General features: G+C 43.6%; 1 protein-coding gene across 3 annotated transcripts in view; it reads left to right on the forward strand.

Annotated features, from left to right (window-relative positions):
- Positions 1-18,340, forward strand: part of LOC307209927 (ABC-type organic anion transporter ABCA8-like) — a 60,598-nt gene that overhangs the window by 19,011 nt on the left and 23,247 nt on the right. For all 3 annotated transcript variants that reach the window (XR_013835789.1, XM_079965354.1, XM_079965353.1), the window contains exons 12-24: positions 820-939; positions 2,582-2,720; positions 4,085-4,175; positions 4,529-4,668; positions 4,865-4,984; positions 5,737-5,899; positions 6,641-6,804; positions 9,158-9,285; positions 10,970-11,107; positions 11,742-11,855; positions 15,244-15,420; positions 15,698-15,811; positions 17,456-17,569. Coding sequence is in view for 2 of the 3 variants with exons in the window: in XM_079965354.1 (XP_079821480.1) it covers positions 820-939; positions 2,582-2,720; positions 4,085-4,175; positions 4,529-4,668; positions 4,865-4,984; positions 5,737-5,899; positions 6,641-6,804; positions 9,158-9,285; positions 10,970-11,107; positions 11,742-11,855; positions 15,244-15,420; positions 15,698-15,811; positions 17,456-17,569 (1,722 nt within the window). In the remaining variant the exon portion in view is untranslated. The remainder of the gene's footprint in view (positions 1-819; positions 940-2,581; positions 2,721-4,084; positions 4,176-4,528; positions 4,669-4,864; positions 4,985-5,736; positions 5,900-6,640; positions 6,805-9,157; positions 9,286-10,969; positions 11,108-11,741; positions 11,856-15,243; positions 15,421-15,697; positions 15,812-17,455; positions 17,570-18,340) is intronic.

Here is an 18,340-nt window from a genome sequence, read left to right on the forward strand (position 1 = left end):
AAGGTTTTCCTGCCCAGCTGAAATCTATGGAAAACAAGGACTTGCAAAATAATGCTTGGTACTTGACTGAAGGCAAAAATGAAGGCATAATGTTGCAGCAGGGGGTCACCTAATGGATGCTATGTGCAATGCCTTTTCCTTAGTTATTAAATATCACAGCATGGGTGAAGAAAAAGGCATGATTGAAAAATAATGTAGGAATGGACCATGTTATAGAACATTTAGCGGCAGATATTCAGGCAGCCGGTGCATATTAAAGTCCTAGTGTTGATGTGTTTGGGAGGGAACAAGGAGCAGGGTCTTAACACAATCCCACTTTCTGCTTCTCAAGAGCTGATTTCAAACTCTAAACCTTCTTGAAGGGCTCCTTGAGTGACAGCTGTGCATCCAGAAAATGCAGTGTGAGCAATACCGAACTGCCTCATGGACCACTCTTCACTAGATGAACCAATAGCGTTTTCCAGTCCACACATGAAACTGTACTGTAATCCCATTGGCATTCATAAAAAATAATAATAATAGCACAAGCATCGTTGCATAACCAAGCAAAACCCTGGAATACAACAGTCTGGAGCAATGCCATTTGGGTTCTTCCAAAAACCTGCTTGAGCAAATGATCCTAATTCCAGGGACGACATCTCATCTGGAAATGCCTTATACTTCAAATATGAGAGGTTGCATAATATTCCATTAAGATTCGAACCTCTATAAAATAGCTTGTTGCTTTCAACCAACCAAGCGACTGAAAAGCAAGATAGGAAGAAATCCGAAAGAATCCAACATCTTGGTGCTTGAAACATGTGTTTATATGCTTTACAGGTGCAAAAGCTAGTGACCCTCTTGGATCTCGATGCCATTCAAGACACCCAAGCTAATCATTTAAGTGGTGGGCAAAAGCGAAAATTATCTCTCGCGATTACTTTCTTGGGAGAGCCACAGGTAGGTGAAGCAAGGTCAGGACAAAAGGACCTGTTGAACTTATTTCATAAGTACTCTCCATCTTGTAATGCATCTACTGTTTCCTCTCAAAAGCAATGGAGTGTGTAGATCTCTCACTGATCTGTGGTCAGTCATGAAACTCCCTAATTTCAGTCTTATCTTTACTTCCCTTCTAAATTCCCATTCCCCAAACACTGTATGTAAAGTGAAGCTTTCACATTTAGTACAAGATTAGCTTCAATTTTTTAAAAAATAATAATATAAAATTATTTTCCCCAAAACATTTTTTAAAGCCGCATAACTGTTTATATTGTTGTGAGTTAACCCTGCACCCAGCAAGGGGTTAAAATGTAATGGAGGATGCAACTGTTGGAATAGCCAGGCCAGCTTCTTGGTGAGTTAATGGCCCTTAAGTATGAGTCCTTAGGGTAACAAAGGAAGTGGCCTTTGTGCCAGAGGCCAAATGAGTGGGCCCCTTCCCTCACCTGGCTGGTGGTGAGACGGACAAGTGCCAGAGGTATGTGAGAGAGAGCTGGGCGGGAAGCAAACAGCAGGCAGAAGTCAGAGAGTGAGAGCCATGTTTGATTTCTGTTTGAATCCAAGGCTTTGGCTACGGGAAAAGCAAGACCTTCTGGGGTGTTAATGCTGTGACCATATCCATCGTAGACTCAGGTTGTATATACAATGGTACCTCAGGTTAAGAACTTAATTTGTTCCGGAGGTCCGTTCTTAACCTGAAACTGTTCTTAACCTGAAGCACCACTTTAGCTAATGGGGCCTCCCACTGCCACCGCGCCGCCGCTGCTCAATTTCTGTTCTCATCCTAAAGCAAAGTTCTTAACCCAAGGTACTATTTCTGGGTTAGCGAAGTCTGTAACCTGAAGCGTCTGTAACCCGAGGTACCACTTTATGTGTAAATAAACTGTTATATATTGAAGTTCTCACCCTGGCCACAAGGGGTATTGTGTACAGTGGTACCTCGGGTTACAGACGCTTCAGGTTACAGACTCCACTAACCCAGAAATAGTGCCTCGGGTTAAAAACTTTGCTTTAGGATGAGAACAGAAATCGTGCTCCGGTGGCGCGGCGGCAGTGGGAGGCCCCATTAGCTAAAGTGGTGCTTCAGGTTAAGAACAGTTTCAGGTTAAGAACGGACCTCCGGAACGAATTAAGTACTTAACCCGAGGTACCACTGTATATAGTTTTCACTCAGGTCCACGTCAGTTAATTTAGGCGGGAAACCCTGGGGTGTTGTTACAATGTTGACAGCCGGCTGCCTATAAAAGCAGGCTGGCTGAGCTGTTCAGTTCAGTTCCGTTCAGTTCCAGCTTACTCTAAAGAACCACTTGGAGAAATCTCTGTGTTGTCTGCTTTGTCAACCCACTACTTAATATAAACCATATATTATAAAGGCACCACAGTCTTTGCTGTCCCTCATTCCAAGGAAAGTGAACTCTGGGTAAGAAACCGGAACCCCTGGGCTCTTGCACCACTTCACAGTTGGGGTGGCATTCAAAAATATCATTGACCCAATTGGGTTGCCATTAATTCTTTTTAAAGAATCCACTTCAACATGGAATGCTATGTGCTAATTTCTCAAGGTTTCCAAGTCTGAAAATGCAATCGCATGTTCTGCCTACAGGTCTTATTCTTAGATGAACCAACTGCAGGGCTGGATCCTTACTCTCGACACCAAGTGTGGGCCCTCCTGAATGAGCGCAAAGCAGGTCGAGTGATTCTGCTCACCACTCAGTTAATGGAAGAAGCTGATATTCTTGCTGGTTAGTAGAATGTCTCATGGTAAAAACAGTTTGACAAGTATAGGCATGAAGCGAGAGAGAAATAACTGAGACCATGTGACTTGGGAACGTATCCCACACTGATCTGCACTATCCTTATTTCTGTCTGTTGGAACAAAAAGCTCTTCCGTTGCACTGCGTAAAGGAGGTGATCCACATAGCACCCTAGATGATTCCTTCACATCTTTCACTATGCTGTCATTCACCAAGTTCCTGTTATTCTAGGAGTAACAGGCGTGCTGAGGACTAGCCTTGGAAATTCCAATGCCTTTGTAAAATTTCAAATTACTGTTACCTCTTCTGCTTCACTGGCTAAGCCAGGCATCCCGTACCTGTGGCCCTCCAGATGTTTTGGCCTACAACTCCCATGATCCCTATCTAACAGGACCAGTGGTCAGGGATTATGGGAATTGTAGTCCAAAACATCTGGAGGGCTGAAGGTTGAGGATGCCTGGGCTAAGCATTTAATGCAGTGTTTCCCAAACTTGGGTCTCCACAATTCCCATCATCCTTGACCACTGGTCCTGCTAGTTAGGGATGATGTGAGTTTTAGTCCAAAAAACAGCTGGAGACCCAAGTTTGGGAAATGCTGGTTTAATGGGTTGCAGCTACTACTCTTCAATGCAGTCTTCACAGCTGTTTGAGGGTGACCAATCTTTTCTCTCATTCCATCACCTTCATTAGCTTTTGGATCCTTTCCCTGTTATCTGTTGCATCTCTTTTTGCATGACATCAACTGCCCTGCCCTAACAATTGACATGTGATTGTAAAATAATCTGTACTGGGAGGACAGGTGAAATAATCCCTCCCATCACTCTGGGGGACAAGGGTTTGCATTTTCCAAGCTTGGCTCCACCTGGGTTACAAGGAGTAAATAGATCTCTTCCAGCTGAGCCTTGATCAACAAGTTCTGCCTTAGCTGAAATGTGTTTTGCATTTCCTGTCTTATTCCAGGTTCCTGATATGTAGCTTCCCTTAGATTGCACCTTGGTCTTCAGCTTCTGACTCACTCCAGACTGCTTTTTGTGACCTGGACAATTATGCTGACTTAACCCTACCCCAATGAAATAGATTTGCTTGCAAGACCTGCTGTGACGATTGTACAGCTTGCCTGTTTGTGTGTGCAACATACTCCTCTGATTCGTGTGCATGTAAACAAACAGGATTGTTTGAAATGAAGGCAGCATTTCTGGAACTCGTTTTATTTTCTGCATCACCCTTCTGAATCTCAGCTCACTGCACATTCCCCTTCAGATATTTCCTGCTTCTGATTTGGATATGGGGAAGAATTTATTTCTGCAGAATGTGATAAGTAAAACCAGAACTTTATGTGTTTTTCCTTCCAGACCGGAAAGCATTTATCTCTAATGGCAGGCTGTCTTGTGTTGGTTCATCTTTATTCTTGAAGAAAAAATGGGGTGTTGGCTACCATTTAAGGTACTTTTGAGTTTGGCAATCTTGTACTCTTACCTATTTTGCAATCTCTGGTGGGCAATCACAGATATTTATCTATTTTATTTATAAAATTGTGCAAACTCTTTTTCTTTTTTAAAAAATCTAAGTATGTCAAGAAATTCCTCCTTTCTGGCTCAACGTCTCTTGGTCCAAGCTCAGACCAAAAAGAGGAAAGGGAGAGATCAGGCTGTAAAGATGCCGTGCTGCTGTTTCTTTCAGCAGAACTCTTATGGTTTTAGTAATGTCATAAATACTTGATTCAGATAACAGTTTTATTAAAGGAATGCAATACTTGGTAATTGGTGTCCATCTAAATCCATTCTGAATACGAACAGGATGCATGTAAATGAATTGTATGACCCCGAGAGAACAACATCCCTGGTCAAGCAATACATCCCTGCTGCCAAATTATCAGCACAACATGAAAATGAGCTGAGTTATATACTGCCCTTGGAAAATGTGGATAAATTTCCAGGTAATTATCGTCTTGAATATGTAAATGATATCATAGCTATCATCTTTGAGAGTGCTATTAATGGAGATGTTCCTCAAAATGTTACTTTGGGCTGTAAGTACAATAAAAAGGATTTGCACAAGGCCGTAATGGAGATTGGAAATGCTAATCTTGAACTAGAAGTAAGCACTTGAGTTTCTTTCTCCCTGTCATGTAGATCTGTTCTCTGACATGGACCGCCAAAAAGAACTAGGAATTGTTAATTATGGGGTTACCATGACAACTCTGGAAGATGTCTTCTTGAAGCTGGAGGGAAATGAAATGATTGATGAGAAAGGTAACATACTGTTCCAAATAACATACTTTCTAGTAGAGATTCCCTGCTACAGCAGGGAAAATATGAGTTTGGGACCATATCTGTTGTTGGCATCCAACTGTCGTGGGAGCATACCCTCCAACATTTCTCCTATTTTATAATAATAATATCTATATGCCACCCATTTGACTGGATTGCCCAAGCCACTCTGGGTGGCTTCCAATAAATATATATAAAACATAATAAAACATATATTCTTGCATTTCAGGGTGTTAGACTAGATGATCCTTGGGTCCCTTCCAACTCGTAAGATTCTATGATTCTATAAAAACTTCCCTATACAGGGTTGCCTTCAGATGTCTTCTGAAGGTTGTATAGCTACTTATCTCCTTGGCTTGGGGGTTGCATAACTCCATACCCTCCAACATTTCTCTGATGAAAATAGGGACGTCCTAAGGAAAAGCGGGACATTCTGGGATCGAATCAGAAACCTAGACAGCTTCTGTGAATCCAGGATTGTCCCTGGAAAAGTGTTGCATTACAGCTGCCTTTCCCTGTTTTTTTTGAATCTGGGAGTGAGAGCTGGGATGGTTTATCAATGACAGGGGAAAAACATCTGAAGTAGTGGTGGCAGCAAGGAGAGCTGGGGGGAAGTAGGGGATTGACTGACCCAGCATCAGAAGAAGTCAGAACTGAGTTTGTATAAGCAAGTAGTCTCTCATTTGGCCAATACCAAAGTTCTGATTTTGTGCTTTTGAAATTTGATTACAAAGAGGGGCCAAAGGGTGCTGACGAAATGGAACAAGATCTGCTATTGCTCTCAGACACGGGAAAGGCAACCATAAGCGGATCAGAACTCTGGAGGCAACAAGTTTGCGCCATGGCAAGAATGCATTTTTTAAATCTCAAGCGCGAGAGCAAACTCTGGGGAACGCTGTAAGTGCCAAGATAATTGCTTAAAAGCTGTCGCATTCTGGGTTACTGTATATGTAGCATCGCCCCCTAGCCTCCTCCACCACACTGTAACTACTAACACACACACACCACAATTGTGAATCAACTACCCTTCCAATTTTGCAGCCACAATCGTACACTATTTTCACCTTCATCCCTGTTCCCATCAAGGGGAGGGGGCAGAAAATGAGGGGGAGGAAGAGGCATGGAAATGGGGGTGAAAGGGGAATGTGGGGGTGCAAGGGGACTGCAGTGTAGAAGAGAGAAGCAGCTTCAGAAATGGGGTTGGGAAGGTGGAAATGGGGATTAGTAGTTGCATGCGGTTGGAGGGGGCTGGTCTACAGGAGTACAGTAGTACCTCGGATTACATACGCTTCAGGTTACAGACTCGGCTAACCCAGAAATAGTACCTCGGGTTAAGAACTTTGCTTCAGGATGAGAACAGAAATCGTGCTCTGGCGGCGCAGAAGCAGTGGGAGGCCCCATTAGCTAAAGTAGTGCTTCAGGTTAAGAACAGTTTCAGGTCAAGAACGGACCTCCAGAACGAATTAAGTACTTAACCTGAGGTACCACTGTACTGAGGTGGGGGGCAGAATTGAGAGGTTAGCAATGGGGGATAGGCTGGTTTGGCCAGTGACAGAAATGGGGTTGCTGCCACTAATAGATTCAATACCAGTTGCAATCATTCTCATTTGCTTAATTACTATCCTTTCTTTATTACAGACTGCTCCTTTTTGGAATTTTGCTGGCACCTTTAGTCATCCAGGTGCTGTTATATACTATTTGGGGGAGCCTGCATTGTGCAGAGCTACATCCTGGGCTTTATTTTGAGCCAGGAAAGGAGTCTTTCAGAGGGTCTGCTGGACTTCTGATCCTTAATAATACAGGTAAGAGTGAAGAACAGAATATTGAGATTTCCCCCCCCCCCCCCGCCCCAATCAGGTTTCGACCAAGAGCCAACATGCCAATACACCATGGCCAGACTGGGAAAACCTGGGTACAAATCTCTCCTCAGCATAAAGCACAGTGATTGAACAATAATCATCTCTCTTTTTTAAAAAAATAATTTTTATTAACCGACCAATCAAATCACATCACATCACATAAATTCCGAATTACAAAGCCGAATTTTAATTTTTTTGTTGGGGGTACCCATATTTCAAGTTCCGAAGGGGATTCCAATCATCTTCTTGCTGCTGCGTTAATATCCACAAATCTGTCCAAATAATGTTCGTATTTCTATCCAGTCCTATCTTGCTGTTCCCACGTCTCATCTTATTCATATATTTTTCTTTTTTCTTTGTGATCTCTTCTGATAATCTCCTTAAGCAGGTAAACTCCAGTTATAATCCTGTGTGAATTTTTCCGTTAGTCCAATCACCATATCGAGATGGTTTCCATATATCATCACTTCCATAAATAAAAGCACTCTTTCCATCATTCATCTTCGCAAATCTGTCGCCTTCTTTAGTCCTCTGAGGAGGCCGCCCGCAGTATGAAAACAGATCCATTCCTCCTCCCAGACATAAGTCTTTCGACAGAACTTGCCAAAATGGCGACGCTGTTTTTTTACTGCGTCATCCCAAAGCTCTTAAACTTTCCACGATCTCCTTAAAACATGCTTTTAGTTAGAGATTATCTCCACACAGTCTTAAATCATCAGCTTAGGTCATTTAAGCAGCATTTCTGACTTGTGGGGGGGGGGGATTCTTGGTTAATCACATAAAGAAAAGAAAGGAAAGTCCCCCCCCATCCAGTCCCGTTGCCGACATACCGAGACTTGGTGTGTCTTCTCATGATATATTCCTGTTTATCCAACCCGTCTTCTTTCTCAGAGATCTCTTCAATTAGCAGTCTTTACTCCCCCTTCTTCCTTGAAATATGTGCATTTGCTTCCACCTAATTATTTCTTTTGAAGTTGCTGCAGCTAGAGGCGCGAATCAGAGACAGCGTCCAGGAGAGCCGAAGTCCGCACAAGGGCTTTCTGCCTAGTGCCCCCACCCCCTCGAGTTCGGGGGTGGTATAGGGCACAGCAGGCAAGGGCAGTCCCCCCCACTCACTTGGGGGGGCAGGGAGGCTGCTTACTCCCATCACAGCCTCTTAATTACCTCGTGTGGGTCAGAGAGATGTTATTGTCGGCCATCTTCCAATGCACCCCTAGTGGCACCCCCCTGAACAATAATCATCTCTTAATCCAATATTGTCTCATTGTTGTGAGCAAAAAGTGAGGGGAGGGGGAACCATGTCTAACCGCCCTTTGGAAGAAAGGATAGAATATGAATGTAATAAAATGAAGTTTTCATACAATTTTAATGGACCAGTAGAAAGCGAGTGAAAAATGTTTTTCCAGCTCTCTATCAGGAACTGAAGGCTTTTTAACTGAGCACCCAGAGCCCCAACTATAGCATAGCTCTATGGATTGCCTGAGGAGTTTGGTCTACTCATAAGGAGTAGGTTCCTTACAAATAACCCTTTGTTCCGTACAAGACCATGTTCTTCTGGAGAAAACTTCAGCATCAGGCAGCTGACTGAGCCTGCAACTTTAGGAATCAGTACTCCCTTTGACTCAGTAGTGGTTTAGACTCTGCCATTGATTTTGAGCAAAGGTCTGGTGGAGAAAGGTCTTGTGCCATGATCCCTGAAAGCCCCAAATCCCCCTGCTGTGTCTCACTGCCCCATTATACATCGTGCTCCTCTATAATGTTAGCTTTGGGGAGTGCCAAGTCCTTCTCTGAAGAGGATTCCTCCAGGGCTGTCTGAGATGCCAGATTGTGTAAGGTATGAGATATTTGCTTACAAAAATTTTGATTACAGCCAACCAGGATATGGCTCTTCAAAGCTTGCTTCACTGACGGGATCATATCATGGAGCCTGGCACTATTGGCAGTCCTAAAAGAATAAGATAATTCCAATATTACCTCAATAGTAAAAATAAAAAATTAAGAATTTTGGGTGGAATTCAAGATGGCACTAAGGCGATTGTTCCGTCAGTGCTCATCTCCTCCTTCATGCTGTTTTAGGGGTTTTCCCCAAACTTCCCTCCCCTCAAGTCAGTTTGGGGAGGAGAGGGTGAGGGAAGCCCATTTGTGCTAGTGGGATAACACAACCCATTTTAGCAAATGTTACACAAAGATAATTCAAATTCTGTATTACACTTCATTTTGGTTTTCTCCTGTTTGAGAAATTAAGATTCTACCACAGTCCTCCGGTCATTCTGTGAATCCTTGTTTTCTTTTTCAGGTGCAAGCATTGACAATTTCATCCAAGCAGTGAAGAATCAGAATGTCCTGGTAGAAGTTGTTTCTGGCAAAAATGTCAGTGACCAACTAGTGCACAATGGGGCTATAATGGTAGCCCTTGAAGACGAGGTAACTTCAGTTATTTTTTGTTGCAATCAGTACCATTTTTCTAGAAAAGGAGGTGCCAGAACTCACCACGAACGCCTCCCTTGTTTTCTTAAAATGGCAATGGTGCTCACCTGAGAGGTGCCAGAACTGAGTTCTGACTGGGGGGCGGGGGAAACCCCTGGGTGTAATCCTAAGTGGGATAAAACTGGGGAGCAAAGCCCCATATTGACTGTTACCATCTTGTGCCAGCTTGTGCAGGGGCAGGAAATGTCAGGGCAGACTTACTCTTTGCATTTCCATGTGGTTTCCTTTTTTAATCTTTAGCCCCATATCGCTGGCTGGGGGGGGGGGGGTTAGGATCGTGTGAAACTGGCTCCCTGACAACAAAGGAGAGCTTTGACTGTCCTTGTTTCTTCATAAAAGCAATACTAAAAAATCCTGGTAACCAAATATGGTTGTACATGTTTTGAATTTGAAAGCAAGCAGCATCTTGTGGTGTTGAGCGTAGCTGTTTTGCAAGCCTGTTTTTAAATGCCTTTCCCAGTTAAAGAGAAATGCTCTTTAAGCAGAGTATAATACTGGTGCAGCATCAGGTAACAGGTAACAGCTAGCTCCATCCCAGTCAAATTAGAAGCAAGGCCACGATTCCAAAATATGGGGGCACAAAGTTCACAACTGTATGAGAGCAATGAAGCTGAAATATACTCAGAGTCCTGTAGTGATTTCATGCTCTTTATTGCAGCTTGTAAAACAGTGATTGAATTGCCCCCCAAACCCCAGGCTTTTATATACATTAATTACACAATGAGTCCCGTCTGATTGGCTGATTCTGTTTCCCTCCTGGAGCCCGATTGGTCTTTTCCTGCAGACCAATCAGTTGTTGCATTTTAGGATCCTACCAGCCTAATAGGCTGATTAACTTCCTCCTGGAGCCTGATTGGTCTTTCCCTGCAAGCTAATCAGTTGTTGCATTCTAGGATCCTACTTGCCTATTGTTCTAGGATCCAAGCTTAGTACATAACAGAAGCTGTCCCAACAAGTTCGTATACCTACCCAGCAAGCTCTTTTCCAGAAGAAGAGGTGCTGGAACTCACCATGAACGCCTCACTTGTTATGTTATAATGGTAATGGAGCCCACCTGAGAGGTGCTGGAGCTCAGTTCCTGTGAGTTCTGGCTGAAAACAACAACCCCGTTTATAGCTAAGGCACGGCACATACCTTCCTTGAAAGAATCAGCCTTGTAAGAATGTCTAGCCTGCAGGTGCAGACTCCATCAAGGTGGGTGCATCTGTTCCCACTGGTGAAGGCATCTTCTGACCCTGGGAGACAATGGCAGACCTGCCTCCTCTTGTGAATCCTCTTCAGCCTCCCCCCAGGCTGTGGCTCTGAGCTCTCCACAGCCTCTGGCAACATTCTCTCCTCGACAGGAAGGGAAACAGCAACAGAGACTCCAGTACTAGCATTGCCATCTTTCTTCAGACAAGACTTTGCTCTGCTGTCTCAGGCTCCTGTCCCCACTCTTCCCCATCTGCTGCCCAAGGTCTACCCTTGAAGGCACTTAGTGATGTAGGACACCTTCATTGCAAATAACACATAAAGCAGGCTTATGAATTTCTGTTTTCATTACAGGCTGTTATTTTCTCAGCATTCATTCACTGACTCACTTGAATTTCTAACTTGTATTTCATTTCTTGTCTCGGTTCAGAAATACAGATTCACACTCATATGCCACATGGAAGTGACCAATTGCTTTCCGGTGCTTGTCAACATCATCAGCAATGCACGCCTGCGAATGTTAAATTCCGCTGCCCATATTCGAATCTGGAGTCACATGTTTCTATTTGTAAGTCTTTCAACTGGATTGTAAGAATGGTTACAGTAGTGTGAAGAGGCGGGCTAGTTGTAGTGGTGAATAAGTGTGAAAACACACACACACACACACACACACACACACACACACACACAATCTCTCTTTAATAGATTTGCATTCATCTTTAATATTGATAGGCTTCCAAGCCAAGGTATTTCTAATTTCATCCATTTTTCAGAACTTCTGTGATTTTTAAAAATCATGAGTTCAGTTTGAAACATCATTTTATTAGTTGGTGTTATATATATTCCAAGGTATTTGATAGAAACGTTTGTCCACTTAATATTCATTTGTTTTGATATTTTAGTTTTAATTTCTTCTAGTACAGTATATTAATACTCATAATATCTGTACCACCTGAGTCGATTTTATACTCAGAGACTCTGCTGTAGCCTCTGAATTCAGTTGATTCTTGTGAGTTTATAATAGTTAACAGTACTACATCATCAACCTAAAGACAACTTTTAAATAAGCAATGATCAACTTTATTCCTATAATTAAATATCATTTTTAAGCCTACCAAGTGCAGAGAATAATAGCAGCTGTTCTAATCATATATACTGTCACACAGTGTTTATAAACTTTATCTTTCTGATTTGTTTCCCAGCAATTTAGTAGCAAACAGCTATGGATCTTTTTCTGTAACATGTGCATGTTTGGGGTAATTATATACCCTACCTTTCCAGCACATTTTGCGATGATGAGCGGTCGTTACTACAAGGTAAAGTAATTAAACATGCATGAAACTTATTCCCTTGCAATGAATGCAGTCTTTTGATTTCCCCCACTCCAGTTGACATCAAATTCAGTAGATTATCTATCAATTTTGGATGTGCATATAGTTTACTGTCCAAGCACCCACAGCACCCTTGGCATTGTAGTACAATTGTGTCTTATGTGGGAGTTTAGTTCCAAGGGTCGCCTGTATAGGCAAAACTCATGAACTCAAACCCTTGGAACCAAACTTTTATGTGATCTTGTGGGAGCATCCCAGACTGGTGAGAGGAGATAGCCTTGCTCAGAAAGCAAGCCAGATAGCTTAAAAGCTCTATGTGCACCAGGAAAATCCAGTGTAAAAATAGTTTCTAAGTTCTCTGCCTCACTTCCCAAGCAAAGCCCTTTCCACACACCAGCATTTAACGTCAATCAACCAGTGTTCAACTGCATATGGTTGAAATTGCACAAGTTAAATGTGCGTAAGACAGAATCATATCTTTGGGGCCTATCACCCCTACATTCTTGTTTTTATGATAACTTATTTGAGTTGGATATAGCTCTTGGATTTATGTTCAAACCTTGGGAGATCGCAATGGGGAGCTAACGATTCTATTGATTCCAATGTGCCACAATGGAAGAAATAAAAACTTTCAGTTTTATGCTAGCTCTTATATCCCAGTCCAGATCTCCCTTTGAATGTTTTATTATTTGTTTTTGAAACGTAGAGACTGCTCTATTAAAAAAAGTTAGTGAGAAAAAAGAGCAATACAATATACATTTCGGAATTGAGAAAAAATGAGCACACCAAAAAAGGGGGGGAATAAAACTGTTATACAGTGGTACCTCGGGTTACAGGCGCTTCAGGTTACAGATGCTTCAGGTTACAGACTCTGCTAACTCAGAAATAGTACCTCAGGTTAAGAACTTTGCTTCAGGATGAGAACAGAAATCATGCTCTGGCGGCGCGGCAGCAGCAGGAGGCCCCATTAGCTAAAGTGGTACCTCAGGTTAAGAACAGTTTCAGGTTAAGAATGGACCTCCAGAACGAATTAAGTTCTTAACCCAAGGTACCACTGTAATAAGGTTTTTAAATTCTGAAAGGGCATTAAAAGATGTCTCAGGTGCGCCTTCTCGTGGGGGTCATTCCACAACTGTGATGCCACTACAGTGGACACTCGGGTTGCGAACGTGATCCATGTGGGATGCACGTTCGCAATCCACGTCTGCGCACGTGTGGGTTGCTATTTGGTGCTTCTGTGCATGCCAAAGCATGATTTAGTGCTTTTGCGCATGCTCGGCCGCTGAAACCCGGAATTAACCCATTCCGGTACTTCCGGATTTCGGTGGTCCGCAACCCGAAAAAACGCAACCTGAAGTGGCTGTAACCCCAGGTATGACTGTACTGAAAATGCACTTTCACTCTAGGCCCCCTGCTGCATCTCACCTAGTGGGGGCACCTGTAGAAGGGCCTCCTGCAATGATCTGCAGGTCCAGGTAGGTAAGTGTGGCAAGAGGTGATCAGTTCAGTATTATTGCAGTCAGTGCAATGATTTCCCAATTCATTCAAGTGGAGAGAGTGGGTATTTATTTGAAGTACTGATACACCATTCCCTCTGTCTGACATTGTTAAGTTGTGGGCGAACATAGCAGACGACACAGCGATTTCTCCAGAGCAGCACTTTACTTGCAAGCTGGACAGAACTGAACAGCAAACAGCTCAGCTGGCCTGTCAACATTGTAGCAACAATAACCCAGAGTTTCCCGCCTAAAATAACTGACGTGGACCTGAGTGAAAACTATCTACAGACCTGAGTGAAAACTATATACAGTATCCCCCTGCTGGCCCAGGGTGAAACTTCACTACATAACACCCATCCAAGGGTATACTAAGTTGCCAGCGCCCTATCTCACCTAGGAATGGGACACTTTTCTCAGACTTCTCCTTCTTTAGTCTTTGGTTGCTCATTTCCTCCCCTCACCCTCTTGTTTCCTCAGAACACTCCTATTCAGAACTTCATTGTTTTTGCTCACATTTCAGCTGATACCCCTATTAATTCATGACAACTTCCTAGGAGACCAGTGGTCACCACAGCAGTGTCTTCAATGCTACTTCCTCAATCCTGGCCAAAGTGGTACAGAGAGGAGGTTTCTCCCAAACCTGAGCCCACCCTTGATTTTCTAACTGCCTCCCTAAATCCTTAAGTTGCCATCTCTTTCTCCATTAACGTTTTGTAAATTGCAGAGCCCAAACCCTTTAGAATGGTCCCCTGGTGGTAAAAGTAAAGGGTAAAGGGACCCCTGACCATTAGGTCCAGTCGTGGCCGACTCTGGGGTTGCGGCACTCATCTCGCTTTATTGGCCGAGGGAGCCGGCGTACAGCTTCCGGGTCATGTGGCCAGCATGACTAAGCCACTTCTGGCAAACCAGAGCAGCGCACGGGAACGCCGTTTACCTTCCCGCCAGAGCGGTACCTATTTATCTACTTGCACTTTGACATGCTTTCGAACTGCTAGGTTGGCAGGAGCAGGGACCGAGCAATGGGAGCTCACTCCATCACGGGGATTCTGATCGGCAGGTCCTAGGCTCTGTGGTTTAACACAAAGTTTATTAGTTCTATTTATTAAATTTGCTAGTCGCTTTTTAACCAAAGCCATTCAAAGTGTCTTACAGTAAATAAACAAACACATACCTTAAATCTGTCATAAAAGGAAGGAAAGAAAAATCTAAACGGCTACTTTACTTTAAAAAAGTTGAAATAAAACACCCCCACACAAGGAGGCAATTTAAAACCCAAGAAATGTTTTTACCTGGTGCCTGAAGTTAAGTAACAATGGCACCAGGTCAGCCTCTCTGGGGAGAGCATTCCACAAGTGGGGAACCACCACTCCCATCTTATCCGAACCTCCTGTGGAGGGGGCATAAAAGAAAGGGGGGGACTAAGTAATTGATGAAAAATATTATGTATCTTAGGGACGTGGGTGGCACTGTGCATTAAACCACAGAGCCTAGGACTTGCCGATCAGAAGGTCAGCTGTTCAAATCCCCACGACGGGGTGAGCTCCTGTTGTTCGGTCCCGGCTTCTGCTAACCTAGCAGTTTGAAAGCACATCAAAGTGCAAGTAAATAAATAGGTACCGCTCCGGCGGGAAGGTAAACGGAGTTTCCGTGTGCTGCTCTGGCTCACTAGAAGTGGCTTAGTCATGCTGGCCACATGACCCGGAAGCTGTATGCCGGCTCCCTCGGCCAATAAAGCGAGATGAGCGCTGCAACCCCAGAGTCGGTTACGACTGGACCTAATGGTCAGGGGTCCCTTTACCCTTGCCTTTATTATGTATCTTGCCACAAATCATATACTGAAGGGCATAATTATCTCTTGCAATTTTCTTTGCTAGATAAAAACTCGTTCTCAGTTGCGGGTCTCAGGACTCTTTCCTTCTGCCTTTTGGTGTGGATTAGCTCTGGTGGACGTCCCTTTGCATTTTATTCTCCTCCTGCTGCTGCTTTGGCCGTGGCTCAGACTATTAGACATTGTGGGATCTCATAGCTATACTACTGCAATTTTATGTTTGGTGAGTACAATTACTTACATTACTTTTTAAAAGTAGTCTTTAAATGACCTTTAATGTTTACAATGCTTACAAATTAATGTTTACAAATGTTACAAACATTGAACCATTTCCACTGAATAATAAACTTGGGCTCCGATCCTCAATAGTTTACAAGGGAGTAAACTCACCCGAACATAATGGGCCTTCTGTATAGTTTGGTCATATGAAATGAGTTCCCAGAAAACCCATGTTTTCAGACACCAGTCTTAACAATAAATATTAACCTTCTTCTTAACAGGTGTCATTTCTGTTTGGCTATAGCACGTCAATGGTCTTATTCCTATATGTAATTGCCTTCGTGTTTCGCAACAAATGGCATGCTAGCAGTTTTTGGTCATTCGTCTTAATCTTGGTAAGTTTTATGACCAGACCACTGACTGATCATGTATTTCCTTATATTCTTAATCTTACAATACCTCTAATTGTTTATAATTTTCCATTAAAGTAGACAAATCAATGGATGCTTCAAATATAATAATGTGAAATAATGTAAGACTGAATGACACGTTGAACAGAAAAGAGCATGAGCAGTGATCCTTTAAGTGTGCATACTTAAGCGGTATTCTAAATCAGGTCTCCAGCTGTTGTTGGACTACAACTGCCCTCACCCCTCACCACTGCTCCTGCTTGCTAAGGATGATGGGAGTTGTAGTCCAACTACAGCTGGAGATTCAGGTTTGGGATACCCTGTTCTAAATACTTCCTTCAAACTGTCTGCATTTGAGCCAAGTTATTCCATACTTGGGACTGTGAGGACCCTTTTTCAGGAGCTGCCCAAAAAGATCTGTACCTGTCTTATAGGTAAAGGTAAAGGTAAAGGGACCCCTGACCATTAGGTCCAGTCGTGACCGACTCTGGGGTTGCGGTGCTCATCTCGCTTTACTGGCCGAGGGAGCCGGCGTACAGCTTCCGGGTCATGTGGCCAGCATGACTAAGCCACTTCTGGTGAACCAGAGCAGCGCACGGAAACACCTTTACCTTCCCGCCAGAGCAGTACCTATTTATCTACTTACACTTTGACGTGCTTTCAAAGTGCGAGGTTGGCAGGAGCAGGGACCAAGCAATGGGAGCTCACCCCGTTGCAGGGATTCGAACCACTGACCTTCTGATCGGCAAATCCTAGGCTCTGTGGTTTAACCACAATGCCACCCGCGTCCCTTATACCTGTCTTATACTCTGCCATAAAAAACTTTTCTTCTTGCCACTAGAATAGCATACTATCATTTTGCCCCTTCCTCAATAATGCCTGTGAAGCCAGTGGCTGTGAGGTAAGGTGAGGCAACTGCCTCAGGTAGCAGGATCCATTGGGGCAACAGACCCCAATGTAGATCTTATTCAGGGCCAGCTCACCCATGAGGCAAGCTAAGGCAACCGCCTCAGGCGTTGGAATCCACAGTGGCAGCAGTTCCCGGTATCAAACTTTCTTTCCCCACATTCCCAATATAGATCTTCCCCCACCACTTCTTCTCTGGCAGGGAGGGGAAGCCACTTTGGGGTCCACCTCAGATGCCAATATGTCTTGGGCTAGCCCTGGGGTATAGATTGCTTTCTATGGGTATCGGGTGAATTCCACCTCCCACCCCAGCAATTCGCATCTTCCAGTGGGGTGGGAGGTAGGATTCACCCACTACCCACAGAGTGGTAACTCTCAACTTATGCACATTATTTTCTGAGCATTTGGTTTTATGCACTTGGCAAATAAAAAAATAATAACAAAAGTTGAAAGGGGACAGAAAGCGGGGCAGGTATCCAAGAAAAAAGATGTTGGCAATCCCACCCACCATTGAACCCATTATATTTTGACATACGTGATTTTGGCCTCACACTCTGTCCTCAGAACATAACCCCCATGTAAGTTGAGAGATGTAGTTACACACACTTGGTTGTGTTTCATTTGGGGTGTAAAGGAGTTAAGCCTCAGTGTGGAAAACAAAAGGGGAAGAAGCTGTTTAATCTGTTCAAAAGCTTAATATACTTTTTTCTTGTTTCATTTCAGGTGAACGTGCTTGCTTTGATTAATGGAGTCTTTGCAGTCCACTATGTGCATTATCTACTAATAATAATTCTTCCCCTGTTTACAGCAACAGAATTTATGTTTTCTTTCACAGCGGTAAGCAAAAGTGCAGCCTATTCCTGGTACCTTGAAATTGCCCCTTAGGCCACCAAAGAGCCCTTGGTACCTTAGTCACGTACCAAGACCACCTGCCCCTTCCAATTTTATTTTCATTTTTAAATGATGTTTTTGGGTTGGGAGGCTTCCTGTTTTTATGTGGTGTTGTCTGTGCGTTTTGTCTGTGCTTTTGCAGGGTGGGGATTTGTGTTGGGTGGGGGGAGTTCCAAACATGAGCAATTTTTCGCCCTATGAAATTGGCATTATTTGGTGTCCAGTTTCTGAATTTATCACACAATTCGAAAAGGTTAGGGTCTGCTAGGCTATCGCTTTGCAACTGTGCTCTCAGGTTAAGGAAACAGTAGCTCATCATGGGCCACCAGATTCATAATGGCACATCCTCCTGGTCTGTAATCCCAGAAATACACAGCTGTTTTTACTTGTCAGGAGATTTCAGGGCTGAAGTATTGAGGCTGCTCACTGACTGCGTTCCACCATCACAGTGCAGGTTCTGATGCGCGGCAGTGTTGTGTTGAAATTGGCAGACAGACCAGAAGATACCATGGTTCATGGTACCAAAAGCTGCACGGAGGTCAAGAAGATCCAAGAGGAAATTCTGCTTCCCCTGCACTTAACAAAAATACAGTGGTACCTCGGGTTAAGAACTTAATTCATTCTGGAGGTCCATTCTTAACCTAAAACTGTTCTTAGCTTGAGGTACCACTTTAGCTAATGAGGTCTCCCGCTGCCGCCGGGCCGCCGGAGCATGAT

This window comes from Podarcis cretensis, assembly GCF_951804945.1.
Source record: "Podarcis cretensis genome assembly, chromosome: 2".
NCBI classification, from domain to species: domain Eukaryota; kingdom Metazoa; phylum Chordata; class Lepidosauria; order Squamata; family Lacertidae; genus Podarcis; species Podarcis cretensis.